This window comes from Equus przewalskii, chromosome 10 (genome assembly GCF_037783145.1).
Source record: "Equus przewalskii isolate Varuska chromosome 10, EquPr2, whole genome shotgun sequence".
In the NCBI taxonomy this organism is placed as follows: domain Eukaryota; kingdom Metazoa; phylum Chordata; class Mammalia; order Perissodactyla; family Equidae; genus Equus; species Equus przewalskii.
In genome coordinates this window covers 53,533,243-53,561,161 of record NC_091840.1, presented here as the reverse complement: position 1 = coordinate 53,561,161, position 27,919 = coordinate 53,533,243, and the positions used below count along the sequence as shown (strand labels likewise).

The window sequence follows — 27,919 nt, the reverse complement described above, 5'->3', positions numbered from 1 at the left end:
CTTCAGAGAGGATCACCCACTGGAATGAGCTCCTCGCCTTTTCAGAAAGGAAATGTCTTTGCTGAATATTCCAAGGAATATGTAAGAGAACGCACATCCCACTTCCGGTTGACCTCTGAAGGGTCAACATTCTTTCTTCTACTCCACTTTCCCTAGGGAAAACCCACTACGGTGTGAATATTTATCTCCTTCTCCATCACTCTCTCCTCTTCCCTACCCCAATTCCCCAAAAAGACAGTCTGCACAAAACTCCCCAGAGCAGGAAGCAGTGACCTCTGAGGTGTGAGCAAAGTGAGATGAGTCGTGGCAAGACTCACACCCAGGAGTCGGTGAGCAGCTCCCTGCAATGTGCACACTCACCCTGACACGCCTGGGAAGGAAGAAGTGGAGACGGGATGCTGTTGCGCCTGAGTAACCGAGATTTGAAAACCAAGTTTCCCGACCTGCCCAGGGTCACTCATGGAGCATCCTAGATGGCTCTCTCATGCTCTGTCCCCTCCCCACAAAACACAGAGACAGACATTGTCCCCTACCTAACAAGCACCAATATGATAGCTTCCAAAGCACTGAGGAGGCAAGACTGCAGCTGCTGGAAGAGGTGCTGTGAACTGAATAAAATCAGGAGGTGAATCTGAGGGAGAAACATCCCATATTTACATGATTTCCTGAGGGCTGAAATTCATCCCCCTTCCCACGGTTAGCTCTCTTCCCTGACCCAAGAGAGAAACTGCACCAATGGCATCACCATTGAGCCACGCACTCATCCACAAACTAGTTTCCCCAGTTTGGGATTAGGGAGATCTGTGTGGTGGGGAGCGGAGAAAACACCAAGAGGGACAGGGACATCTCCAACGTCACAAGCCAATAGAACACAGGCCAATGCCCGGCATCCAAAGACCATCAATATCCTCCCAGGTGATGATGAATAAACTCAGTGGCAGGTGGCAAGGTTAGGGCAGGGGGCAGCTCCCTCTTAGAGTGTAGAGAACAATGGCTCAAGGAAGAGAGAAACTCAAAGAAAGGTTTGTGAGAATCAATCAGCAGGAGGCCATGGCCAGAGTGGAAGGTGATGAGAGGCCAGGACCACAGGAGAAGGCAGACAACCCTCTGGGCCTGGAGACAGAGGTAGAGAGACGATATGGACCAGGTACATGTGTGTCAGGAAGGTGCCTGCCCATAGGCATTCCTTCTCTGCTTTCCATAGTGAGCCAAGAGAGAGACTTCTTCGCCAGACAAGACCCAAAGGAGGGAGTGTCCTGTCCCTATTTTACTCTCCATCCCACCTGCCCTCTGCATTTGAAGGCTGGGATTGACCACAGACCATGTGTCACAATTTCTCCATCAGTTCCGAGGACCGGTCCAGGCACAGACACACTACCTGAGAGATAAGATGGGGGTAAAAGGAAGTGTGTGGCACTTTAGGGTGATGAGTGAGAATTATAAACGGGTCTCCTTTTGGAAGCACCCAGTTCTAACACCTGAGTTTGTCAGTATTAAAGTATCCACACTTTGAGGATCTGACTCAATGAAACCTGCCAGGGAATATGATCTTTTCTCAACATCCACAGTATCAAGGGGAAAAAACACATCATGTCCAGAAATTTCTATCTGCCTTTCTCTCTCTTCATCGAGGTACAGGTGATTATGTCCCCAGCAGCGAGGGAAGAGGTTTTCAGGCCAGAAGGATAACAAGCAGAGTGTGGGGATGAAAGGCGTATGGCTCAGGGAGGGGCCCGCTGGGCGCACTCAGAAGCGGGACTGCTCTGGGGGGTGGTCGCGGTTACCAGGGTAGTGCCCACACCACGTGCCAGAAATGGAGGCATTTTCTGGGGCAGGGTTTGTTCCCTGAAAGGACTTTGTTGAACCAGGTCCAGCCATTCATCATCACGAGGGGACAGAAGCAGAGCTAACTTTGCATCTTCTGAGTGCATCATTCCCAGAGTTGTAAAGAGAGGCTGGTTTCCTGTTCTCTCAGCTTTGACTTCCCAAAGGGCTCCCCAGGAGCTAGGGCGGTGGGGTGGGCGGCAGTCAGGGTGGAAGCATGGACTACGATATTTGAGCTCCTGGCACAAGTTTTGATAGGAGGCAGTCCCCACGCCTCCCTAATGCAAGATGCCCACCAGGTTTAACACAGCAAGAAGTGTGAACTCAGAAGAGTTCTGCCTACAAGGTTTAAAAGAACAAGTCCTCCAGTCTCAGCAGGAAAGATAAGCATCCCACTCAGCAGGACGCAATGAAGAGACACCATCTGCCCTTGGTCAACACGGAACGGATAAATCTTTATTCCTTCTTCCCCCAGGAGGCATCCTTCCTTTATCACCCTCATCGCTAACACCATGCAGTTTACACTAAATCACTTGGTACTCTTTCCAGCGAGGTTCCAACATTGGTCAATTTCCTATGTTGAAGATAAGCTCTGGTCTGACTCAGAAACCAAATGCAGTAAGAGCCTACACCGAAGTGCCCACATGCCATGAAAACTGAACCCTAAATCCCCATCCAGGATTACAGAATTGGTAAAATTCTCAAACTTCAGGGACTCGACCGATCCAACTTACTTTGCCTTGTAAATCCCCCTACCCCCAAAGCATGCTTTCAGGTTCGGAAGAAATGAAGAGGAAAAAGAAGGCTCTGATTTATTTCATGTAAAAGAAGCGAGGGTGAAACCGACTAAGAGAGAGTCGGGAGAGAGAGGAGGTGATGCCAAGAGTGAAGAGGACAAGGAAACATGTTAAGAGGGGTGAGGCCACGGGGAGATCGGGGGCGGGCGCCAGGGGGCCGCTCTCACCTGTGGATGTTCATCTCCCGCGGAGGGCGGTGGGCCTTGTCATAGGAGACCTTGGCGAAGACGCCGGCCACGATGACGAAGGCGATCACCCCGCAGGTGATGTAGACGGTGAAGTTGGTCTTGTCCTTCTCCGGGTCGTACTTGTTCTCGGGCCCCGGCGAAACCACCTTGGTACTGGGCGTCTGCACCCACACCGGGCTCTGGTAGTTGGTGCACTGGCGCTGGTCCAGCTTCTCGTGGCGCTTCTTGCAGCAGAAGCGGTAGTAGCAGGTGCCGCAGCAGTACAGGTAGCCGCTCTCGCTGTTGTTACACTCGAACTCCTTGTCGTACTGGCCGCTCACGTCGTAGTAGCCCCAGCACGTCTCGTAGGTGACGGCCGCGCTGGCCGCTGCCACCGCCGCCGCGGGCTGTCCCCGCCGGCTCCCCGCCTCCGGGACGCCGGGCGCCCGGGCGGTGCCGTTCAGCTCGCGGCCGCCCCGGGCCAGGGCGCCCCCGGGCCGCCGGCCCCCGACGGCAGCGGCGCCGGCGCTCAGGGTCCGGTTGGCGGCGCGGCCGCGGGCGCCGTGGGCGCCGGGCAGCAGGTCCAGGGACTCCAGCGAGAGCAGCAGCAGCAGCAGCAGGAGGCGCCGCAGCGCCATGGCGGGGCCGGGCGGGAGGGCGCGGGGAAGCTTCCGTGGCAGGCCGCTCCCTCGCCGGCCGGGCTCCGAGGGCAGCCTCGCGGGCCGGGCTGGGGGCGCGGGGCGGTCAGCGGCGCCGGGGCGATGGCGCCATCGAGGCGCGGGCGGCGGCGGCGGCGGCGCGCGGTGCGCACGGACCGGCCCGGCGCCGGCTGCTCGGGCTCTCACGCTGCGCGCCGGCTCCGCGCTCCCCCTGCGGGCTCGGCGCGCCTCCCGGGCAGCCCCATCCCCCGCCGGCGGCGGAGGCCCCGCGCGCGGCTCGGCTCAAGCAGGACCCGAAGCGCGGCTCCGGGCGGCGGCGGCGGCGGCGTGGTCCCGTCCGGGCGGGTCCTGCGGGACAAGACGGGAGCCGGTCACGGGGTGGGGCGACGGGCACTCCCGGGGGCGGGAGGGGAGCGCCGGGCGGGGAGGGAGCGCGCAGCCCTCGAGGAGCGGGGCTCCGGGCCGGGAGGGGCGCGGAACCCGCTCCCGAGACGGGCCCCGGCGGCCCTGCGCGCCGGCCACCGAGGGCGCACGGGCCGCCCGAGCCCCCGGCTGCCCGGCCCCGCCGCGCGCTCCCGCCGCCGGCTGGCTGCCCGGGACGGAGCCGGCGGCGGCTGGGGTCGGGCGGCAGCGGGGTGAGCGCGCGGCGGCTGGACTCACTCACTCACTCACCATGCCCGGCTGCGACTGCAGAGGCGGCGGTGGCGGCGGCGAGGCGGGAGCGCAGCGGCCGGAGCGAGCGAGCCAGCCGGGAGCCGCCGGCTCGCCGCCTGCACTAGTGCCGGAGCGAGTGCGAGAGGGAGCGAGGGAGACACACGCACTCACACATCCGCACACACGGGAGCGCCGCGAGGGGAGGGGAACAGAGGGGAGGGGAGGGGATGGGAGGGCAGCCGCTCACCGCCGCCCACGTCTACACGCCTGGGTGCCCGGGAGGAGGGGGGCTCCTCTTTGCTTCCCCGTCCTCGCGGCACTTGAAGCTCCGCGTCACCAAAACCCAGGACATCCGTTAATCAACACGGCGAACCAGGCGGGCAAAGACGGGGCCAGGAGGAGGGCGGCAGTGTCCCCTCCGGAGCCAGCCCGCGGCGGGGCCAAACCTCCGCTGCCTTTGCCCCGTCCAGCCCTCGCGGCTGGTCCCACCCTACCCGACTCCTGAGCTGTGCGCTGCCGAAGCCTGAGTTGGAGTTTCTGCAAGCCTTTGCTTCTCCCTAGTGGTGATGCTCACAGTGGAGGGAAGAGGTCTAACCCATTGCTACAGGTTCCTAAACTGAGACCAGGGGTCAAGTGGCATGTTGGACGTCATTTGGCTACCAGCAAGCAGGGCCTACACTCTCTTCCCCTTTTGCGCTCTGCTCCCCACCCTGCCTTCAGCATGCACACAGGCGCGAGACAGCCCCAGCCCAGCGGTGGGTGGCACCTCTTATTTCTTCTTTCTGAGACTTTTTCCAGAGCGCTGGGGCAGAGTCAGAAAAGCTGCCTGAGCCTCTAAGACTCGGCTTTGAAATCCCTGTGCTGTGGCTGACGGGAGGTGGGTGCAGAAGGGATGTGTCCCTGTATGGTTGCTGGTTGGGTCTGTGGAAAGGAGGCCTGGGTCTAACTTTCAAAGGCATGAGGCCACCCAAGGGGAGTGGTAATCATCTTTGGCATGTGTCTGTTGGAGCAGGCGCGGGAAATTAAAACAAAAAGCAGTGGCCACTGCCAAAATTCTGCCTTCTGTCCTGGACTTGTGAGCAAGTAAGTGCCCAGCAAGCTGAAGTTGAAGGCAGGGGACAGGTTGTGAGAGTGTGGACTGGGCGGTAAAGATTGTCCCCAAGGCTGTCCACTCAGTCCCACTCATGCGTGACCCAAACCAAGGATCCCCTGTGCCGGAAAGGCAGAGCGCCTCTTTTTGGAACTCCAGAATGGACACACGGGAGCTGGAACCGAGATTCCAAGGCACAGGAGGGAGATCTCCATCCTAGGATGGGAGGTGCACCAAGACCCCTGGCAACTCCCCTCTTGCTCTTATCTTTCTGATCCATCCCTCACCAACTCCTCCCTAGTCCTCTGCACTTCCTCCCGTTCCCTCAGCTTCTGCTGCCACCCTTTCTTAATGATTCTGTTCGACAAATATTTATCTAGTGCCTACCCTCCACCAGGCACGGTGGTAAGTGCTGAAATAAAAGTTGAATAAGACAGTTCCTTTCCTCAAGGAGGGGGAGCTTGTAGACCATCAGGGGGACAGATAAACAAATGATTACCATATATGTCCCATGATAAAGGTGGGCACAGCGTGCTCTCAAATAACAGGCACCCAGCCTAGCCCTGGAGGGGAAAGGTCGGGGTCAAGAGCAACTTTCTCAGTGAGGTAATGAGCAGAATCTTGAAGAATGATTAAGAGTTAATACAGCAAACAAGAGGGGAAGGATACTCTCCGAAGAGGAAACGTTATTAGCAAAACCAGAAAGACACCAAGTGGTGAGGCTATATGAGCAGGGGATACAGCAGTTGAGCATAAACTCTGAGGAAGTCTTCCAATTAAAGCTGGCAGAAGGGCATTGTATCCCCTGCCAAAGAACTTGAATTTATTCTACAGTTGATGGGGAATTGGTGGTGGATTTTACTCAAGGGGAAGACACTGTCAGATTTACACATTCACTGGATCTCTAAATCAACTGGAGTAAGGAACATGGGATGGGAGGAGAGCAATATGGAAGCCATTTAGATAATCCAGGAAAGAGGTGACGAAGGGATGAAGTGGGTTACTCGTAGTTGGTGCCTGTAGTGGAGATGACCAGCCCGGTTAAAAGAGCAGGCAGGTTCAGGACCACGTTAGCGATGGTCGTGTTGAAGTGCCTTTAAGAGCTCTAAGTGGAGCTGTTCAGCACAAGGGTTTCAAGCTCAGGAGTGCAGATAAGACTATATAAATTTGAAAATCACAACATAGGCATATTTGTCTGGCAATCATAAGAACATTTTCTTTACCCTCATACTACATGCAGTTTTTAAGTCACTCTCTTTCTTTCCTCTTCCTGAGCTTTCACCTCCCCTTCCTTATTTCAGAATTGCCTATTCCATATATCTGGGCGCTTCCTAGCAATGGGTACAAATGTGTCTTGCTCATATGGACTCCAAGATTTGATCAGTGGATCTGAATAAAGTAAATTGCTTTGGTTCCTTAGTCCATTTCACCCACAAATCTTTTCTGAACCCCTGTGCTTATAGATGGTGGTGTCAACAAACTCAAAGAAAACAATGGTATCTCAGAGTTAGGTAGGATCTTAGGGTTTATTCATTCCAACCCTTACTACAGTACACTATACTTATTGATGCTTCTAGTCCTCCCGATTTGCCCTTTGTACTATACCAGGTTGGTTGCCTACTGACATCCATTTCCCTACTTTCTCCTTCTAGCTTCAGTACCTGAACTGTTGACCATGTGGAAGTGTCTTTCTCTTGTGGATTTGATTCATTAAAAAGTGACGGAGAAGAATCATCTCTTTCAACACCTATATCAACTTCAGACAGCCCATAAACTCAGGAGAAAGCCACCCAATCCCTGGCTGTAGAAGACTGATCCCAGTTGGCCTGAGCCAACCATAAGAATCCCATTCCCCTTGCTAGTGATTGGTTAAGAATGGACATGCGATCCAGTTCTGGACAATACGAAGCAAGGGGAAATTTTCTTTGCTATTAAAAATAGTGGTAATCCCTCTACTTTTTTGAATGTTGTTTCTGTGGATGTTATGACCTTGGGGTGGGGGAAGGTGAGGGTAAGCCAGACACCAGTCATTAGTTTCAGTTCATCTTCGGTTTGATAGTCATTATTGCTGCTCACTGAATATCTCTGCCTTCCACGCATAGAGTAGAATTGCAGTTCCTGGCTTATTTGTGAGTAGGAGGGAAGAGTAACGTAGTACCACTGGTCAACAAATCGGGAGCAAAAACGATGTGTGTTATTTCTGAAGCAGAGCATCTAATCACTGCTTCAAGACACGCGAGAGTCCTCATTTTCTTCTGGCATGGCAGTCAGCAGTGGGCTGTGTGGCACTGGCTTTGTCAACCTGTAAGTGACCACAGGAAGGAGAACTCTGCAGTTAGTAAAGATAGTGCCCCGCCATGGACATGTCGCATGAGTAAAAATATACTTTTTCCTCATAAAGACGCTGGAATTGGGTCTGTTAGCGCAGCATATCCTAGCCCATCCCATCTAATATGCTAAGGATGCCAGATGGAGAGATGGAAGGAACATTATTGAGCCACTCATGGAACTAAGTCCAGGGCTCTGTCAACTCTGGTCTTCCAGTAACGTGAGATAACTGTTTGCTTTTGTTGAAGCCTTTTTGCATCGAGTTTCTCTTACATTCAGCCAAAGGCATCCTAATGGATACATCACGTATTTTCTGTCTCCATTCTGACTTTCTCCAGGGTTTCTACCTAGCTATGCAACGTTGTACTAATCATATCTGTCCTTGGAATTCGATTTTCTCCTCTACAAAATGGGGAGCTACTGGAGGGAGTGTTTCTAACAACCAATCTCTCTCTCTCTTTTTTTTTTAAGATTTTGTTTTTTCCCTTTTCTCCCCAAAGCCCCCCGGGACATAGTTGTATATTCTTCGTTGTGGGTCCTTCTAGTTGTGGCATGTGGGATGCTGCCTCAGCGTGGTTTGATGAGCAGTGCCATGTCCGTGCCCAGGATTCTAACCAACGAAACACTGGGCCGCCTCCAGCAGAGCGCGCGAACTTAACCACTCGGCCACGGGGCCAGCCCCAACTAACAACCAATCTCTATTGTCTCTCCCCACTGTGAGTCTCTACCATGGCCCCATGGTCCTGCATGATCTGGTCCCCTGCTATCCTTCTTGGCTCATCTCCTGTTACTCTCTCCTTATTCTATCCCTCCAGCCACACAGGTGTCCTTGCTGTTCCTCAAAGCCTTTGCTTCTGCTGTCTGCCTGGAACCCCTTCATGCCCCAGATGTATGCAGGGCTTTTTCTCACACCTCCCTTGGTTTCTGCTTCAGCATCATTTATTAGAGAGGTTTCCCTGACTATCCTGATGGAAATAGCACAACCATCACACCACTACCCAATAGTTCTTCTTCCATCATGAGTGCCTTCTCCCCGTCATGATGCCTCATGGCATTTATCACTAATTGATACGCATTCATTTAGATATTTTTTTAAAATTCTATTCTAACTTTCCACTAGAATGCATGCTCTTGCTTGAACTTTGTTTTCTGTTTTGTTGACTGTTGTATTCTCAATGCCTAGCACAATGCTTGGCATGCAGTAGTCTGTGGTGGACACAGAAGGACTCATCTCCAGGTATCAGCTCTTCTAGGGCCTGTCTCAGCTACAGGAAGTTGTCTCCTGTAGGAACACAGGCTTCCTTCCCTGGATGGGCCACATCTGATGACTAATCAAGTTGAAGGTATAAAAGCCCAGCCATTTCAGCCCGTTGAGGGAACTCTGATGGCTGTATTTTCTCCAAAGGCCCAGAGCTCCCTGTGGCCGAGGCTTTGTTGGGCCTGAATCTCATCTGCTCAATCCTGCTTATTCCCCCATTTCCATAGGTGTTGATCGCTGAAAAAGAGCCTGCAGGCCAAAGTTTGTCTCAGCATCTGCTTCAAGAGGTCTGAGCCTGCACCATAGGCATCCAGTAAATATGTGTTGAATGAATAAATGCATCTATGACCCATAGTTCCCTCCATGACATCCCTATAAGTGATTATATAGTTTTTGCTTTAGCATATCCAGTGACAAGTTAGGAACTATCTCCCAGGGCCATAAAGTCCAATGTTAAATAGTTCTAATAGTTAGAAAATTAGAATAGTCTGTGTTTTGTTATTGTTGCTGATAGGTAAATCAATTTATTGGCTCATACTGAGCTCACAGTTGACTAGAGTCTTTTTCACACCTGTATTAGTTAGGATGATTTTTTGCATCCATGTGAAATACTTCATATATATTTTAGTTAATTTTACAAACTCGAGCCCATTATTCCAGCCTTTTAAGCATCTTAGGAACTTGTCATCCAATATGTTATTTCTCTCAACATAGTAGACATTTGTTCCTTACCTCACAACATTCTTCTCTCTTTCTTTCAGCCATAGTCTCAGATCTTTATTCAGAGATTTGCCCTCCATCAGTCTCATTCCATGGGGTCTGCATGGGGTTCCATGTGACCCAGACTTAAGCCTAACAACACATCTTAACTCCTTAGTCTGGAGATTTAGACAGAGTAAGCCAGTGGCAGAAACCCATCCAGTCAGATGAACCACAGGACTTGTGTGAGCAGGACCAGAAAGATGCTCAGTCTTTCTCCTGGGAGGAGGTCACAATGACACTGTGGGAGTTTTCTTGCCCTCTGAAGGGAGAACCCAGGGCTGCCGCGGTCCCCACAGAAAGCCAGCGAAAGCATCCAGCCGGATACTAGGCTAAGCCAAGAGATGGAGAGAAACACGGTCTTGTAGGCACCATTTGAACCATGAATTTAGCTTTGTCTGAAGCCTGCCTATAGCTGCACATTTGTGTTACCTGAGTCAATATACCCTTACTTTAATTAAGCTCTTTTTCACTGGATTTTATATCTGCAACCAGAAGGGTTATAAATGATACAATAGACCTCACAGTTGACCAACGGCTGAAGCCTTAAGTTGGAAGAAGTGGTTTGGCCCTCTTCTGAATGACTCCACATGTCCCCTCTCTGTTTCATGGCAAAAGAGATCTGGGGACTGGGGATGAAAGGAGCGGGACAGGTCAACATATGGGAGATATCACAAGTGGCCCTTCCTAGCTGATGTCATCAAGGTGCCTCTAAACAGTATTTAGGCTAGGACCCACTAGTTCACTGGCAGCAGCTGGGAGAAGGTGCAGACATAGGTGAGTTTGTTGCTGGCATGAAAACCCACACCAGAGTGGGACAAGGTCAGGGGGAAAATGACCAGCTATTAAAGATTGTTGCAAAGGTACAGCCAAGCTTGCTAAACCCAGTGTCCAAGGGGCACATCAGTCTCAACCAGTTTTGGAAATTGTCAAAAACACGGTATCCATTCAGAGAGACATAATGTATAGATACCCAAGACTGGGGCAATCTAGGCAATTATCAACAGAACCAGCAGAGCATATTAGTAGGAGCAGGGCCTCAATTTTGGCGTTGGCATTGGGTATTGGCAGAGTGATGCTGGGGAACTGAAATTAGGGATCTAGCCAGCAGCTCTGGTCAAAAGATTTAGCCAAATGAGCCAATGTGGGGAGATGCATGGAGTGGTCCAACTTGGAGATTTGTTCCCTTGTGTGACTGAGAGCAAAGGAGACTCGAGGAGCAATGTGGAGGCCAGAAGCCATGGCTAGTTCTTAATCGAGATTGAGAGTGGCACTGAGATTAAAAATGGGATAACTCAAGCCACTCCCATGCTTTCCACTCAGACAAATCCTGTGGGTGAAACCAGTTATAAGGCATGGGGGAAAGCAGCTTTAAGAAGAATGGGCACATGGGCAAGGGCAGAGGAGCAAACAGCATCTTTGTAGTAGATTATTGGTGGCCACTCCTCCCATCAAGAGGGAGAGTCTATCTGTCCCCCTTTTGAAGCTAAGCTGGCCTTGTGACTTACTCTGACTAGTAGAATGTGGCAGAAGTGATGTTGTGCCAGCTCCAAGTCTAGCCTTTAAGAAACCTGGCAACTTCTTCTTTTGCATTCTTGAGATCTGGCCACCATGTAAGAAGCTTGAGCTACCTAGAGTACTGAAAGATGAGGCATGAGATTGCCACTTGAGAGAGATCCTGGAAGATGAGATGCCGTCTTTGGCATTTCATTCCCAACTGAGCTTCCAGCTGAAAGCAGCATAGGATTGGGCCTACGTGAGACCAGAAAAAGAACCATCCATCTAAGTCCTAGTGAGCCCACAGAATCATGAAAAGTAACAGATAATTGTTGTTTTACATGTTTTAAGCCACTAAATGTTATGGTGGTTTGCGACAACACAATAGACAGCTAAGATGATTCACATATCATAGCATAGACTCTAAAGAGAAATGTATTAGGCGCAACTTCTGGCCACAAGATGTCTGAAGCTATTTGTCATTAGCTGCTGTATTAGTTGCTGTGGCTGCCATAACAAAGTACCACAGACTGGGGTGGCTTACTAAACAGAAATTGATTGTCTCACAGTTCTAGAAGGTAGAAGTCTGAAATCAAGGCATTGGCAGGGTTGGCTCCTTCTGAGGGCTGTGAGGGGAGAATCTTTTCCAGGTCTCTCTCCTTGGCTTGTAGATGGTTGTCATTGTGTACACATGATGTTCTCCTTGTATGTATGTTGGTCTCCAAATTCCATGTTTTTATAAGGACGCATGGCGTATTGGACTAGGGCCCACCCTAATGACTCTGTTTTGATTTTATTAGCTCTGTAAAGACCTTATCTCCAAATAAAGTCATATTCTGAGATACTAGAGATTAGGACTTTAACATATGAATTTGGGAGGGAGGGAGGCACAATCCAACCCATACACCTACTAAATGGGAAAGTAGTATGCTCTGTAGAAAGCATTATGAAAGTATGAGTGCACATGAGGAAGAAAGGAAGAGAGGTCATGTTTGCAACTGTCTCTTATTAGAGAGATGTTAGAAAATGCAAGTTTAGATCATACTGGAAATGATTGTTCTTTTTCATACTGTTTTCAAGACTCAAAGCAATTTCTCTAGTGAAATAAAATATATTCCAAATGGGAAGTACAGGAAAAGGAATGTCTTCCCTTGGCCTTCCCCACCTAGAGATGGAGTCGAGGAAGTTTGCACGTGCATAATTAGAACTCTACAACTGTGGCATTTAGAATTGGACGAGTGCACAAGAATTCATATCCTCTGGACTCTTTCTTCTAAGCCTCTATCTAGTCAGCCAGACATGTGAAGGCAAGGATGACCTCAAATCATCTCTGCGACTAGCCTGGCCGGGGATTAACTCATCTCTACATTCATTTATTCATTTCTTATCATTTACTCTGCCAATCATTCCTTGAATAAATATTTAATGAGCCCTCACTATGTGCTAGGCATTGAGTGAACCCCAAAATACAAGCAAATAAATTATACTTTCTGACTTTCTACCAGGAATCCTTCTTAGGGCCTCTTAGAACTCCTTCCCTCTACCACATACCGGGTGTTAGCAACTGAATGTTTGTGCCCCTGCAGCAGTCATAAGTTCTGACCCCCAATGTGTTGGTACTTAGAGGTGGGGTCTTTGGGAGGTAGCTAGGGTTAGATGAGATCATGAGGGTGGGGCCCACGTGATGGAGTTAGTACACTTATAAGAAGAGGAAGAGAGCAGAGTTCTCTCTGCCACGTGAGGGCACAGCAAGAAGGCAGCCGTCTGCAACCCAAGGAGAGAGCTCTCATCAGGCACCAACTCTGCTGGCACCTTGATCTTGGATTTCCAGTCTCCAGAAGTGTGAGAAATAAATTCCTGTTGTCTAAGCCACCCAGTCTTTGGTATTTTGTCATGGCAGCTGGAGCTGACTAAAGACACCACTAAGATTGGGAGGAAAAAGTACTTCTGTGAGAGGGCTTCAGAAATGTTTTTCCCCCTAGCTGAATGTGCAGCGGCTCCCTGGGACACAGATTCTTTCGGGTAGGTCAGGAGCTACACGACCAGGAGGATGCCTTAGCAGATTCAGAGCACCCCAGGAGACATTCTGGAAACACAGTTGAAGAGTCTAGTGTGTGGGCGACACCTGAGCGCCATGTTCTGACAGCTTCTTGAGAAACATCACTCCTTAAGGGGCTGCTGCACATTCTTTGCAACATTGCTAGTAATGATAGGTGAATGTGCATGCACTTTGATACCTTTAACTCCAAAATGTAGAACCCTACTGTTAGAATTGGTCTGGTTATTATGGCTATCTTAAGAGTAAGGTCCGATTACAGCACCAAATGATTGAAAGTTGTTTGGGTTTTGTCCCCAATCCTAACATATATAAAGCAGTTCTGTATCTTCAAACATGTATTGAGTCACAAAGTAGCTCATTTTAGTTGAATGTTTCCTGGGTAAACTTGCACTGAATCATTTTCGATGGACACATTTAACTGGATCTATGGAATGTGATTTCTCTACATAGCATTACATCCAGTCACTCCTTGTGGCTAAAACAGGCTCTAACAATGTGCTATGCCATAATGCCCTCCTCTTGTGCCCAAGGCAGACATGACTAATCAATTATAGAACCCTTTCCTGCTGAGACCAGTCATAGCCACAGAAAGCCCTTCAACACACAAAGCTCCAAATAGCCAACAGAGATTAACTAGAGTTGGAATTAGTACAAGAAATAAATCTTACTTGCCTAACAGCTCAATGAGAGGCAACAGAATGGTGCAAGCATAGTTCTATTACTTTACGTAGACGTGGATTTAGAATTCTGTTCCAGTTATACAGCTTTATTGCCAAATTGAAACATTTATGAAAGGAAGGGAGTGAGACTGCAAGGGACACCAGTGTCATTGGTTATTATGTGCTTTTTACTGAAAGACGTCACAGATTTATAGCTAGAGGAAATGCACACTGGAGTTAGCTCTTTCTGAGAAAAGTGATAGTGGAAAGTGTGCCAAACAAATGCCAAACATAATGGTGGTACAGCCACTCCCAGGCATTCACGTGCAGATCCTGTGCATCACTGTTAGATTTTCTCTTTGGTTGGAATTTGATATTTTATTCAAAACCGCCACGAATTGACCTACAAAAATCTATTTCTCTATAAAACTAGGAGGCTTGTTATGAGCACGTTAAACATAGATGCGATTTGTCATAGCACAGGGTTCGTATCAACCAGTGTTCTGTATCAGGATAAACTGCTTTTGTCCTTCTGTGTCATACGTTTACATCATGCCTTTTGTGTCTATCATCACTTGGGTCCCCCTGAATTCGGTTTCTGACTTCCATGAAGTTAAACAGGCCATAGACAGTGGTATCTTCAGTAGAACAGGTACATGTGATCAAAAAGAACCCCACGAAAAAACGGTTGATGTGTCTTTTTTTTCTTTCAAAGGAAAAAAAATTGCATTAACTAATTGGATCTAACCCACTGATCTAATCCAATTGACTGGGCACAAATTGGTCATTAATACAGCCAAATGAATAAACAGCAGTTCTTGATTCTGTGTCAGGATGTAGACACTATCTGGATGGACCATCTGCTGGTTGAGTGCCGAGCTAAGGGTAAATCACTGAATAGTCAAACGCCATCACTAAAACAATGGAGGTAACTGTGCTGAAAGGACTGGTTCTATTATTGTTAACTCCTACCAATTTTCAAAATTACCAACTTGATCCTGAAATTACTTCTGTGGACAGATGTCCAATCTGACATCCTCAGCCTTGATCAAGACATTGAATAGCTCCATCTGCAGACATAACCAGTGCAGGAGTAGGGCCTGCTGGAGCTAGGTACCAATTAAAGAGGGAAGGCTGGCCTGAAGATGCTTGCCAAGGGAATTTCTGGAGATAGTTGGCCAGAGAACCTAAGAATCATTTTATCAACCTTTTGCTTCAGGGTCTGGTTTTCTAATTTATTTTTCAAACGCTAGCTCTGCACCTGACTGTGCCTGCTCGTTTTATCTTCCTGTTCGTTTTCCAGCCCCCAGCCCCCAGCCCCAACTCCATCTCCTAGAAGTCTAAGCTTGGGCAGAGGAGTTGAATTCTCTCAAAATCCTTTTATCAGGAGGAATCACCAGTGGCTGAAGGACAAGGTCATGGTGGTATGGCGTGGTGATGGAGGCAGCTATGGGGTTGGGAACAGTTACAGATCAAACAGAGAAACTGGGACCGGGATAATCCTGAGACATACAACATTGCAGTTGTGCTCAGGCCATTTAGAATGGGCACAAACTCAGCGAAATCACACATGGAGAACGAAGCAAAAGATTCGTTTAGAACCAGGCAGTCAGCCCAGAGAGGTTACACCCGAGAAGGAGATTGAGGCAGGGCAGCGAATGAAATCTGGCAGACCTAGAAGACCTCAAAGCAGGAAGGGTGATAATTCAATGTCCGTCTAGCAGTTGGGAATAAGGATGTCCACAAGAACTGACAGGCAGGGCAAGACATCGTCACTGGGTCCAGTCACAGTGACAGGGACCCTGGCCAAGAAATGGCTTACAAGCTTTCAACGTGAGCAGATATTTATTCCAGAGCATGGGCTCTCCAGGGCTTGCAGGGGGAAATAGCTAGAGATGCAACTGACGTGTGGGATAAACCCCACCGGGCCAAGCGTGAGTCTGTGCCCGTGAGGCCTCCATTAGCCTTTTTAGATGACTCCACTCAATTCTCTCCACATCACTTCTGTCACAAGTCTCTCTTTAGGTCCCTCCCCCCCCAATAGATTTCATAAATATGCATACTATGCTGGTTGCACAATTTTCATGATTGAAAATGTCTAATTGACCATTATTTTTATTTCCTTTCATTTTACCCTTCCTCCCATTCTTTCAATTTGATATCTTCTCAGGTTTTGATTTTCCATCAACATGTTCCCATTTTTGCATATATCCCCCCAGGGTATGTTTTAACACATTTAATTTCAGGATATGCCATTCCCTCTGAGAGATAATATATTCCAGGAGTAGAGAGAAAATTTGGCAAAAGAGCTTAGGAATTTGGTCTTAATTCTCATCTTCAAATTGTGTATTGCCCTCTCTCAGAGTTTCCTTAATTTTTGCTCCCTCACCTTTATAAAGATTACACGATATAGGACAGTGGTTCCCAACCTGAGGATGATGAGATACCTCTGGAAACTATAAAATTGTGTGTGTGTGCACGTGCACGCTATTTTTAGGAGAGATTTCATCAGACAATCAAATGAATTCAGACCCCAGAATAAAAAATAAAAACCCTAAGAATTAAATTCAGAAGACCTGAATTCCAGTCCTAAGACTACTTTATTCTAGTTCAGCAACTAGTGAGTGACCTCCGGGGGCACAGTTTCCTTTGCTGTAAAACAGAGAAGGTAATTCTGGCCTTTCTGTTAACAGAGTTGTGAGGATCAAATAAGATCATGAATGCTAAAGTATTTTTGAAACTCAAAAGTTCAATGAAAGTGTTCGTTTTTCTTATTCTGCCAAATCTCTCAGTTACGCAAAAACATAAGGGCTGGATCAAAAGTCAAACCAACCCAGTTCTGGCAGCTAGGGACGTGCTGTTTTTTGCAGCACGCACATGTCCTCTGTGATATTTAAGCCTTAGTGAATTCCTCACTGGCTTTGTGTGCAAGTGCAAAAGGATCAGAAGCATCGTGGCAATTATCCAGTTTATTAAATCAATTATCTGGATACTTGGACGAATGAGATTATATATTCTTGCTTCACTATTTCTATCTGAACCCTACTCTCCCTTTTGGTGTATAGACATTACTGAGGACATAGTCCTTGTGTGGACAGCTGCCCTTGGAGAACAACGGTTCTAAGAAGCTTCTGAAATTAGCTCTGTGTGGCGTTGACTCTGTTACCAGCTCCAGTGACAGCCAGCTTGGAGTAAAAGATGGAATGGTTCAATATTTTCCCTGCAACAGAGAAGGAGTGATCCCAGCTTGAAAATTAAACAAGGAGCCAGAGTCAAAGAGGCCAGAGCGAGGACCCAGAGGAACAGGTTATACTTTATTACCAAGAGAGTAACACCTTTTAATTGGTTAACACAACAAATAAAGAGGTGGCAGCCTTAGCTGGCTTCTGATTTGTTCACGCACCAAATGGATTTGAGAAAACAAAATCCTTTCCTCATTTAATTTAGAAGTTGTGATTTTGATTAGGGCGCAAAAGGCCACACAGGAGACAAAATGTGAAACAGAAGGAGGAGTCTCACTGATAAGACCTGAATTTATTAGAAAGTCCCCTTAAAGGCATGCACAATGAAATGAAAATAATGTTATTAATTCAACATTAAGAGGGAGATTTTAGTCCTATGAATGTCAGGAAGAGAAAAACCATATTTTGCAGGAAGCAGCACAGAAGACGGGTTTATGAGGACTCTTTAATTTTGAGTAATATGTATGTCAACTTCATGGATCCTTCCCCAAATTTGCCTCTTTCCTTCTATGGCTCAGTCATCCTACTCTGTCACCAAGCCTAGAACAAATAAATTGGAATGCTGAAAATATTGCTTTCACTTCTAAAGGAGTCTACCTGAAATTACAGGCATTTAGAACGGCATTAAATTTTAAAACCACAGCTTGCGACCATCATCATTTTTTACAATGTAAGCATAGCTATGGAGGTGGTTGTGAAGCTTCTGGGCTCTGATGGCAACTGCAAGGGTTTTCTTTTTAGTCTGGACTAGGTTTCATATTGTAGTTGGCTTTCAGAGTTCCAAGCAATAATATTGATACATTATTGTTAACTAAAGTCCATACTTTATTCTGATTTCTTTCGTTTTTCCCTAATGTTCTTTCGCTGTTCCAGGACCCCATCCAGGGTACCACATTACATTTGGTCTTCATGTTTCCTTAGGCTCCTCTGGACTGTGACACTTTCTCAGACTTTCCTTATTTTTGATGACCTTGACAGATTTGAGGAGTATTGACCAGGTATTTTGCAGAAATCCTTCAGCTTTGGCTGGTTTGATGATTTTTCTCTTGATTAGACTGGGACTATGGGACTGGGGAGGAAGATCACCAAGATGAGGTGCCGTTCTCATCATATCAAGGATGCTTGCTATTAATATGATGTAATAATATAAACCTTGATCACCTCTGCTGAGGTAGTGTTCGTCAGATTTCTCCACCATAAAGTTATTCTTCTTTTCTCTCTCTCCATACTGTACTCTTTGCAAGGAAGTCATTATGCGCAGGTCATGTGTAAAGAGTGGGGAGTTACTCTCCACCTCCATGAAGGGGGCACGCATACATAAATTATTTGGAATTCTTCTGTACATGAAATTTGTCTCTTCCCTTTCACTTATTTATATATTCAGTCAGTTATTTACATCAGTATAAACTCATCAAGAAACGGTGAGACTTGGAGGGGCAGCAATGAAAGAATTAGGAAAGATGATCAAGTGTAAGTATCATTAGAGACCAAGGCCAAGATTATCCACTCTCGTATTCCCAGTTATTATGTACGGGTGCAAAAGCTGGACAGTGAAGAAGGCTGACAAGAAAAACATTGATTCATTTGAAATGTGGTGTTGGAGGAGAGCTCTACAGAAATGCTGGACTGCCAGAAAGACAAACAAGTGGGTCCTAGAGCAAATTAACCTTGATCTATTGCTGGAGGCAAAAATGATAAAACTGAGGCTGTCCTACTTTGGGCACATCTTGAGAAGGCAGGATTCTCTGGAAAAGGCAATAATGCTGGGAAAAGCAGAATGCAGCAGGAAAAGAGGAAGACCAACTATGAGATGGATTGACTCCACAAAGGAAGCCCCAGGCATGAGCCCAAAGGAGCTGAGTAGGGCTGTTGAGGCCAGGACACTGTGGACATCTCTCATTCATAGGGTGGCCAGGAGTCAGAGCCGACTTAGTGGTACATAACAAGTGGCCTCATGGATATTTATACTTTGGGTTATAATCCTATACTACTTTATTCATTTTCTTTCTCAAATTGTCCCAGCTTTGTCTATTGGGAGCTCTTTCTGTTGGCTCTTATGTCCATTTGACGTACCTCCATTGGATTTTTTGTTAATTTGTTTTGTTTTTGAGCACTTCCATACTTTCTAGCACTATAAGATCTTCCAGGTTAGTGTTGTGTATTTACTGCCACAACCCTAGACTCAGCCATTTCTCCAAGGAGCCCTGGTTCCTTTTGTTGAAGAATGCTATTACTGCTCTTTATTTATTTTAGGTATCTATTTATATTACATTCTCCCAATCCTTCCATTGTCTCCCTAACTTTAGGAATCCAATTCTTTCTCCTGATTCTTTACTATTCTCTTTAGTGCCTTCAAACCTGCTTTACAGATGCCTCTAAGATTGAAGATTTTCATCACATTTGGAAACCCTTCTCTAATATCTCTTGCTTTTCGTTCATATTTCTACTGAACATCACGTTTTCCCCTCCCTGGCACCTATAGAGTGTCAGCTGAAAGTTGGAAGGAAAGAAATACTAAGAGAAGTGAGCTCAAGCCATCTCCCGGGTGGCGTATTATTTTTAATTAACGCTGCTGCCATTTTCTCACTTTCCCAGCCAAATTAATGCAACAAGAATTGTGTTGGCATCTGCGGCAGCAAATGGAGAGGAACAGCAGTTTACAAGGAGGAGGATGACTGCCCCCCACCCCCACTCTGGGTACACTTTGGAGCAAGGCACAATTCACATACAGATTGCCAGAATGCGACAAGTCTATGAGCTGGAACTTGGTGGCTCTGGGAACATGTTTTCTCCAAGACTGGCAGCAAGTCCTACTCTCCATCATGCTAGAGACTTCGAAGAAGACTCTCTCCTGATGAGTGCCCTGCAATCACACATAGGGCCAGCTTATGGGGAGCACAGGGGTAAAAACTGAGCACCCCCAAGACCTTGCTGTTCATTTCCAGAAAGAACTGGGATCACAGGAGCGTCCACACCCTCTCTTCACTTCGGCTCAGTTGCTCCTTCCTTACTCTCCACTCTTCAGATCACCACGCAAAGAAAGCCAGATGACGTCCTTTAAGTTTGGCTCAACAGACAGTTCTTGAGGGCCGAATGCACACCAGTGTCTTTGGTTCAAGCTACAGGTTCAAAAGGGTTACAAGATATGGCTCACAGTCCAGTGCAGAGACAGCAGATGATATCAGACTATGCGTTATCTTTAATGTACAGACCAACATTTACATAGTGGATTATGTTATATCGCCAGCCCTGATGGGTTAGTGGTTCAGATTTGATGCTCTCACCGCTGAGGCCCTGGTTTGTTTCCCAGTCAAGGAACCACATCACCCCATCAGTCGGTTGTCATACTGTGGAGGCTGTGTGTTGCTGAAAGCTATGTTTCAGCAGGACTTTCAGACTAAGACAGACTAGGAGGAAGGACCTGGCCATCCACCTCTGAAAAAAAAAAAAAATTGGCATGAAAATTCTATGAAGGCAGCAGAGCATTGTCTGATACAGTGCCAGAAGAGGAGAGGATGGCACAAAAAGCCTGGGCAGGGTTCTGCTCTGCTCTATACATGGTCGCTGGGAGTCAGAATTGACTCGCTGGCACTAACAACAACAAATTGTGTTAAATACATAAACTCTGTGGGTTTTCTCCAACTTTTTATTTTTCAGAAAAATATCTTTTGCTTCTAGATAAGTAAACTTATTTATTACCTTTTAATTTCTCAAATAATATCTCAAAGCATTCTTCTTTTAAAAAATTAAAACATTACAGATGAAGCTACTGTTCCCTTGAACAAGCCTGCCACCTCCTCCCAAAATCACCTATTCCTTCTTCTTCCCAAATCCTGAGACAACTACTGTTTCGGGTTTGTTGTCTCTCTTCCCAGAGGAAAGGTATGCTTTTTAAAAAGATGCTCAAATTCAGGACTGTCTAATTCAAAACGGTATAGCTGACAATCACTCCCTCATCTCTCCCCTCTCCTTCCATTCTTTTCCGCCTGTCACTTAGCCTGGGTTGGCGATAAAATTCCAGGCAGTGCTTGGAATGTGGATGAGCCAAAATGGGTCTTGTCAAAACCGAATAAGAAGGATTGAAGAGAGAGGCTGGGCCTGGGGAAAGCACGCAGCTGTCCTCATTGACTAATCCAGGGTGGACCAGGGAAATGAGCAAGGAATGACTATCACCAAGAGAAGCAGTAGGGGAGGGGCGTGCAAAATTGGAGTAAGCATCCAAGCTGGGGTGGAGAAGTGGAGAAGGAGCACCCCATCTCAGGCCTGGGTGGGACTGGAAAAAGCAAGGCGGTGCAGGTAAAGCCATAGTCTTTGAACAGACCTTGGTCGTAGGCAAGACTCTGTGGATCCCAAAGGAGAGGTTGGTTTAACCAAGACTTCCTGCCATGGATATCTTTGTATACTTTTTACTAACAGCACGCAGTTCGAGAAACATAACATTGCCATGAGCATAGAAGTCCCCTCCTGAAAAAACTTGAGGTTTTCCTTGGCAACCCTATTCAAAGTTTTCTGTCCTGGTCTCTAAGAGCCCCAGAGGGTTCAGCAGAACAGAGAAAGGGGAGTTGTGTGAGTGTGTGAGTGTGTGTGTGTGTGTGTGTTGTTGGAAGAGAGCACTCCTTTTCTTGTGTAATAGGGACAAGATTTTTAAGATATTAATATACATTTTTTTTCCTTCTACATCCATGACCTGCTCCCTAATAGACTCCTGACGTTAACCCACCTGGGGAGGAGAGGGGACTACTTTGCTAGGGAGGGAATTCATAGGACTGGTTGGGAAGGGAGGCAAAGAGATGCTTTTGACCTGTGCAAAGTAAACAATAGGGTTGATGCTGGGCGTTGTTAGGAAAGGACTGATGTTCTAAATTCCCTAGTTCCCACTTCACACATCAAGGGTCAGGCCCGCCAACAAGCTCCCAGAGCTTTGAGTAAAGGAGGTCTGAGTAGGTAGGAAAGAAGTTAAAGAAAAACTCACTCTTTCTGACCTGAGTGATGGTGGGGAGTCAAAGGCAGAGAAAAGAGGAAACAGAGGACAGGGAGAGCGACTGGAAACTGTTAAACAAGCAACCCTATATCCCCTTTTAGAATGTCTCTCTCTGTATAATTATAATATGTAGAATTAAGGCAACCTGGGGCATAGCTGGGAAGGTGGAGGTGCTGGTTGGGCAGGAATGGCTTGCTCCCCTGAGCCGCCCTTGCACCCCATGGTGTGTGGACACTGCCTCAAGCGCCATGAGGCCCACTGGTAGAAGAAGCCCACACAGAAGCAGCTGAGAGGTGGACAGCCTTGGCCAGGGGCCAGATGGAGGCTGTAGTAAAGACATAGGGAGGAATGCAGCATCAGCAAGAGCAGAGAGGAGGCCATGGGCGCACTGATGGGCCCTGGGTCCTGGCCCAGCCAAGAAAGAAAAGACCTCGGAGTCTCAGCCACAGGCATTAGCATCAAACACCTGCAGGACATCCAATGATGTGCTGTGGGTTCCTTGGGGCAAACAGAAGTGCCTCCGGGTGCTTGGATCCTTTCTTTTATCACAAAAGAGGGGAGGCGGTGATCACTGGCCGCCTTCCGTGTTTTCCGGGCCACGTATCACCGCAGTCTTGCAGGGTGTGCTGGCCACGTTCTCTTCACCCCTTACACTCATCCTTTTCCTGGAACAGGAAGTGCAGATACTTCTGGCTCTTTCTCCAAGTGTTGTTCTCCCCACACCTTCCCTGGGAGAGGCATTTTGGACAGCTTAGTCTTTTGTGGCCTCTTCCTGGGCAGAGGATTCTTGGTCTGGGAGACCCAGCTCTGTGGGACAGCTCTGCTGGCAGCCTGGGCCCTCGAAGTCTCCCCTTGCCATTATAGGACCAGCAAAGAGAGAGCACATCCCTGCCTGTTAACAAGGCTCCTGCAGAGCTGCTCCTGATAATAGAGCAGAAATAAGTCTGAAATGGCTCACCAGGGGAAGCTGCCACCCTCCCAGCCTTCCTTTCAGGATTTACCAAGTAGGCAGGATGCTTCTGCCTGAGCAAACTTGATAATCACAGGGCGTGATGGTGGGGAGAGCTCTCCTCTGAGAAGTGGCTTCCTCCGGAGCCTTCCCAGATCTCAGGCACGGAGAAGGGACACCAAAGGCTCAGCTTCTTCCTGAGGTAGAAACCAACACAGGCCAGTTTAGAAACAAAATTGGCACTACTGGCTTGGATTGCAGACTCCCACTTCTTCTAGAGAACAACAGATAGGCTCAGACCTCAGGCTGGGGGCTGTAGTCAACATGAATGGTCCAAGACCATCCTGATTCCATGTAATATTCTCTCTTCAATAAAGACCCTTCCCTTAGTGTATAATCAATTGCCATTTCATGTTACTATCTCTGTAAGGCTTTTCATCTCAACTTAAAAAATTCCACGTGTTCAATTTCTTCATCTCAAAACATAGCCCCTTCCTGTATCCATAGCTACGGAAGCTGGGATAAGTCAGCTGGGGTCCCTTCAGAGTCCACACTCACATATCATATCTCATCATAAATAATTTTAATGGGAAATGTTGAATGCTAATAAAAAAAGCGGAGGTTGAAAATGATGTATGTGTTCAAAGGAAGGAAAGATGCCATTGTCTTGGGGAATTGGGAAGGCTCCACGTGTCTCCTAAGTGGTGAAAATAACCGGAAGAATTATATTGTGTCAGATTATATCATGCTGCCTAAATACACAGAGAAATTCATTCACTGTGGGGTAGTGGAAAGGTCCTTGAACTAGAAGTCAAGGCAAGGTACTTAACCCTTAATCTGTAAAATGGGGAGAAAATTCCAGCCCTGATGTCCATAGTTCTCAGTTTCGATAGACACTTTTCCTACAGAATTTGAGAGTGTACATTTTTCAACCACCACACTTGGGTAGTATATATGTCACATTTCTTGATTTTTTTCCCCTAAATTAAGAAAAACTGATCAATTGGATCTCATAAAAATTAACTTCTGCTCTGTGAAAGTCACTGTTAAGAGAATGAAATGACAAGCCACAGACTAGAATAAAATATCTGCAAGCTACATATCTGACAAAAGAGTGGTATCCAGAATGTACAGAGAAACCCAAAACTCAACAGTAAAAACTAAAAAGTCCAATTAGAAAATGGGCGAGAGATATGAACAGGCATTTCACTGAAGGGGATATACAGAAGGAAAATACGCACAGGAAAAGATTTCAGCATCATTAGCCATTAGGGAAACACAAATTAAAACCACAATGAGAGATCACTATATTCGCATCAGAATGGTTAAAATAAATAGGGACGATACCAAATGCTGATGAGGATGCAGGGAAACTGGATCACTCATGCATTGCTGGTGGTACAGCCACTCTTAGAAGTTCGGCAGTTTCTTGCAAAAGTATACATGATTACTAATGACCCAGCAAACACACTCACAGGCATTTATCCCACAGAAATGAGAACATATGTTCACACAAACACCTGTACATCAATGTCCATAGTAGCTTTACTAGTGAAAGCCCCAAATTTGAAAAAACCAAATGTCCTTCAGAGATAAATAGCTAAGTGGTGCTACATCCATATCATGAAATCCTGCTCAGCAATAAAAAGGAGGTAATTATTGATATGCAACAAGTTGGATGAATCTCAAGGGAATTATGCTGAGCAAAAAAAGCCAATCTCAAAAGGTTACATACCGCCTTTTTCCATTGATATAACATTCTTGAAATAAAATTATAGGGATGGAGAACAGATTAATGCTGCCAGAGCTTCATTACAGGAGGCAAAGGTAGGAGGTAGGTGGGTGTCATCATAAAAGGGCAGCGTGAGAGATCTCTGTGGTGATGGGAAATGTTCTGTATCTGTGGTGACGGATACGCAAACCTATACATGTGATAAAAATGCACAGAACTAAATACACACATGGGTACACAAATGCACACACAAATACACCTATACACTGAGTACATGTAAAACTAATAAAATTTGAACAAGATCAATAGATTCTATCAATGTCAATTTCCTGTTTGTAATATTGTATTACAGTTTTCCAAGATGTAACCATTGAAGGAAAGTGGATAAAGGGTATATGGGATTATGCTACCATAAAGTATAATGTAAAACCCAAATTTCATAAAAGAAAATATTAATAAATTTAACTTAATAACAACAGTAAAAGGTCTGCATGAGGGAGATATTTAGCAAAATCAATGACAAATGACAACCTGAGAAAACATTTGTAATTCAATCAGAGATGATTAGCTAATTTTTCCAACTCATAAAGAGCTCTTAAAGAAAGACTAACAACTCAATAGAAAAATGAACAAAAGATGTGACTAATTGTTCATAGAAAAGTATAAGATGACCCTCAAATACCTGAAAAGATATGAACCTCAATTGTAATAATATAAATGAAAATTAAAACCACACTGTCATACCTTTTTTTAACCACTCAGATTAGCAATGATCAAAAAGTTTGATAACATCATGCTAGTGAACGCGTGGGGAAAGAGGCAGAGTTATCGTATGAAATATAATGGTATAACCTCTATGGAGGAGAGCAATTAGAAATCTCTCAAAATTACAGATGTGCATTCCCTTTGACTCAGCAATTCCACTTCCGGAAATTTATTCTACTTGTAAACTTGTCCACGTGCAAAATGATACTCAGGCTATTTATGGCAGCACTTGTTTGAAAAGCAAATTAATGGAAACAAGCTACATGCCCATCCAGTGGGGAGTAGTTAGAGAAATACCGGTACATTCATATGGTGGAATACAATTCAGCCATAAAAAAGTATAAGGAAGTGCTTTATATACTGATATGAAATTATCTCCATGAATGGCAAGTGAAAAAGGAAGTTCAGAACAGTGCGTATGATATGTTGCCATTTCTATCACAATGGGAATATGTATATGCTTGTCACTGCTTATAAATGCTTAAAATTCCACAGTAAGAATATAGAAAAGTTGAATAGCATTGATTTGCTTCTACAAGGGGAATTTTTTCACTGGGGGACGAGGGTGGCAAGGAGATTTTTTTTGTATGTACATCATTTCACAACGTGGAGGTTAAGCCATGTGCATTCATTGTATATTCAAAAATAAATTAAACTATTTCTTAAAGAATACGGGCTTTGAAAACTATCCTTTCCTAAATATAAATGATTGCCAGAGTTTTCTGAGGCCCAGGAGGCCTCCACATCCCCTGCTCAGCTTTCGTAAGTGATTGGCACTGAAGCTGCACTGTCTGCACAGGAAAGAGAGAAGCTGGAGCCTTGGTGGACAGCAGGGAGTAGGGGTGAGTTGGTGGCATCAGGGAGAGCAGTGTTTGAAAGAGCAGACAGGTCTTTTCACCTAAAGCAATGCAATTAGGACACCTGGTGCCCAGTGATGTGGGCTCCCCTCACCAGACCTGCCCCCAAAACCGTGTCGGCAAAGGAAACAAAAAGGAGACATTTGAGTGCCCCTGCCTTGATTCTCCTCTCTTGTTACATTTTTAACACTGAAATTACTCCTACCTGAGATGATTTCATTGAGTATGTTTTTGGTTCGTCAACCTCAGCCGTTTCCCAGGTGAAATCTGAAACTGGCCCCCATACACAGAGGGCAGGGAGAGACCAAAGAAAGAGGCAGACCACCCCAGATTGGTAGGTTGCAGTGTCAATAAGCAAGGGAACTTGCATATGAGGCTTACCTTGGGTGGCCACAAGACAAGTAGATCTCTGTACCCACCCGCCAGAATCTTAAAAGTTTATACGGAGACCTTAATGGGATTCAGTCACGTATCCTGTTCAGATGGTCTCAACATCTTACTCTCTCAAGGCTGCATCCTTGAAAATGGATCCCACTGTGGGAGTGGTGGGCAGAACCTACATTCCAAGGACAGTGGATGGGGTTAGGCCTCTGATTGCCCAGGTCCAGCTCTGAGGGTCAACAAGCAGTCATATCCTCTCCATGACCTGCTCCAACAGTGTTGAGACATCTGTTAATTTCTCCTCTACCAATGGGGTGTTTAAACAACCAGGGCCAGCTCCAAGAGGAGCACTTTTAAACTTCCAGGGCTGTTTTGTCCTTCCTGCAAGGCTAGCCCAACCCCTGTGGTGACTCTGTAGCTCTTCTGTGGCTGGTTGCAAGAAGCACTAGAGTCCAAACTCCCTCCCAGCCTCAGAGTCTAGACCATGGCGTCCAGACACGGCTAACTGCATTACTAAGGTGAGCAAGGGCAATTCCAAACTAACAGCTTACTGTTGTGCACTCTCCATCCTCTCTTAGATGTCTTCCCTTTGTACAAGTCTCTGAAGCTACCTCTGAAGCCCAGGAGAATTTGTCTCTAGTTGCTCCTTCTGGAACTGTCTTCAGAGAGCCTGCTAAGTTTTGTGCTCTGATCTGCAAGTGAAATTCCTAAGGATGCATTAGATCGAAGGTCACTGCACCCCCTTCCAACATTGACTGGAAAGCTAACTGGGTACACTCTTCTCTGCATCTCCCTCACCTGTGTAAATCTGTGGTTCTATTTCATTATCCTGTTTTATTCTTCGAGCAGCTATGCTGTTACTGTGGCAGAAACAAGAAGCTGCAATATTCATAGGTCTATTCACAGAAGACGTAATAAAATCTGACCCCGTAGGTCAGGGCGTTCATATCCCATGGAAAATAGTGTGTGCATGGGCATCAGGATTAAATACATATATAATACTAGGGTTTCAGTTCATCTGCCTAATATATTTGACAATGACTCAATTTATTGCAAACTAAGATTTAGAAAGTTCAGTTTACAGGTTGACAAATTAGCATTTGTCTGCACATATTTCACTATTTTGCATAATTAATTCCTCCCCATAGTACACAGGCATTTTCATCTACAACAAAACCAGCCTATTTCTTGTTCCCTTCCTGTTAGCATCATGTAAATGGTATTGATTCGGAAGATGCATATTCTTTTCCAAAGCATCCCC

The 27,919-nt window shown here is 46.5% G+C and overlaps 1 protein-coding gene across 4 annotated transcripts in view; it reads right to left on the bottom strand.

Moving 5' to 3' along the window:
• The window catches only part of SHISA6 (shisa family member 6), a 288,859-nt gene extending 285,147 nt beyond the window's left edge, over nt 1-3,712 (bottom strand). Inside the window, exon 1 of one of the 4 annotated variants that reach the window (XM_070561111.1) lies at nt 2,789-3,712. In XM_070561111.1, coding sequence (XP_070417212.1) covers nt 2,789-3,426 — 638 coding nt within the window. In that variant the 5' untranslated portion in view covers nt 3,427-3,712. The remainder of the gene's footprint in view (nt 1-2,788) is intronic. The other 3 variants (XM_070561110.1, XM_070561109.1, XM_070561108.1) reach the window with 3 other exon arrangements.
• Nucleotides 3,713-27,919: the final 24,207 nt, after the last annotated feature.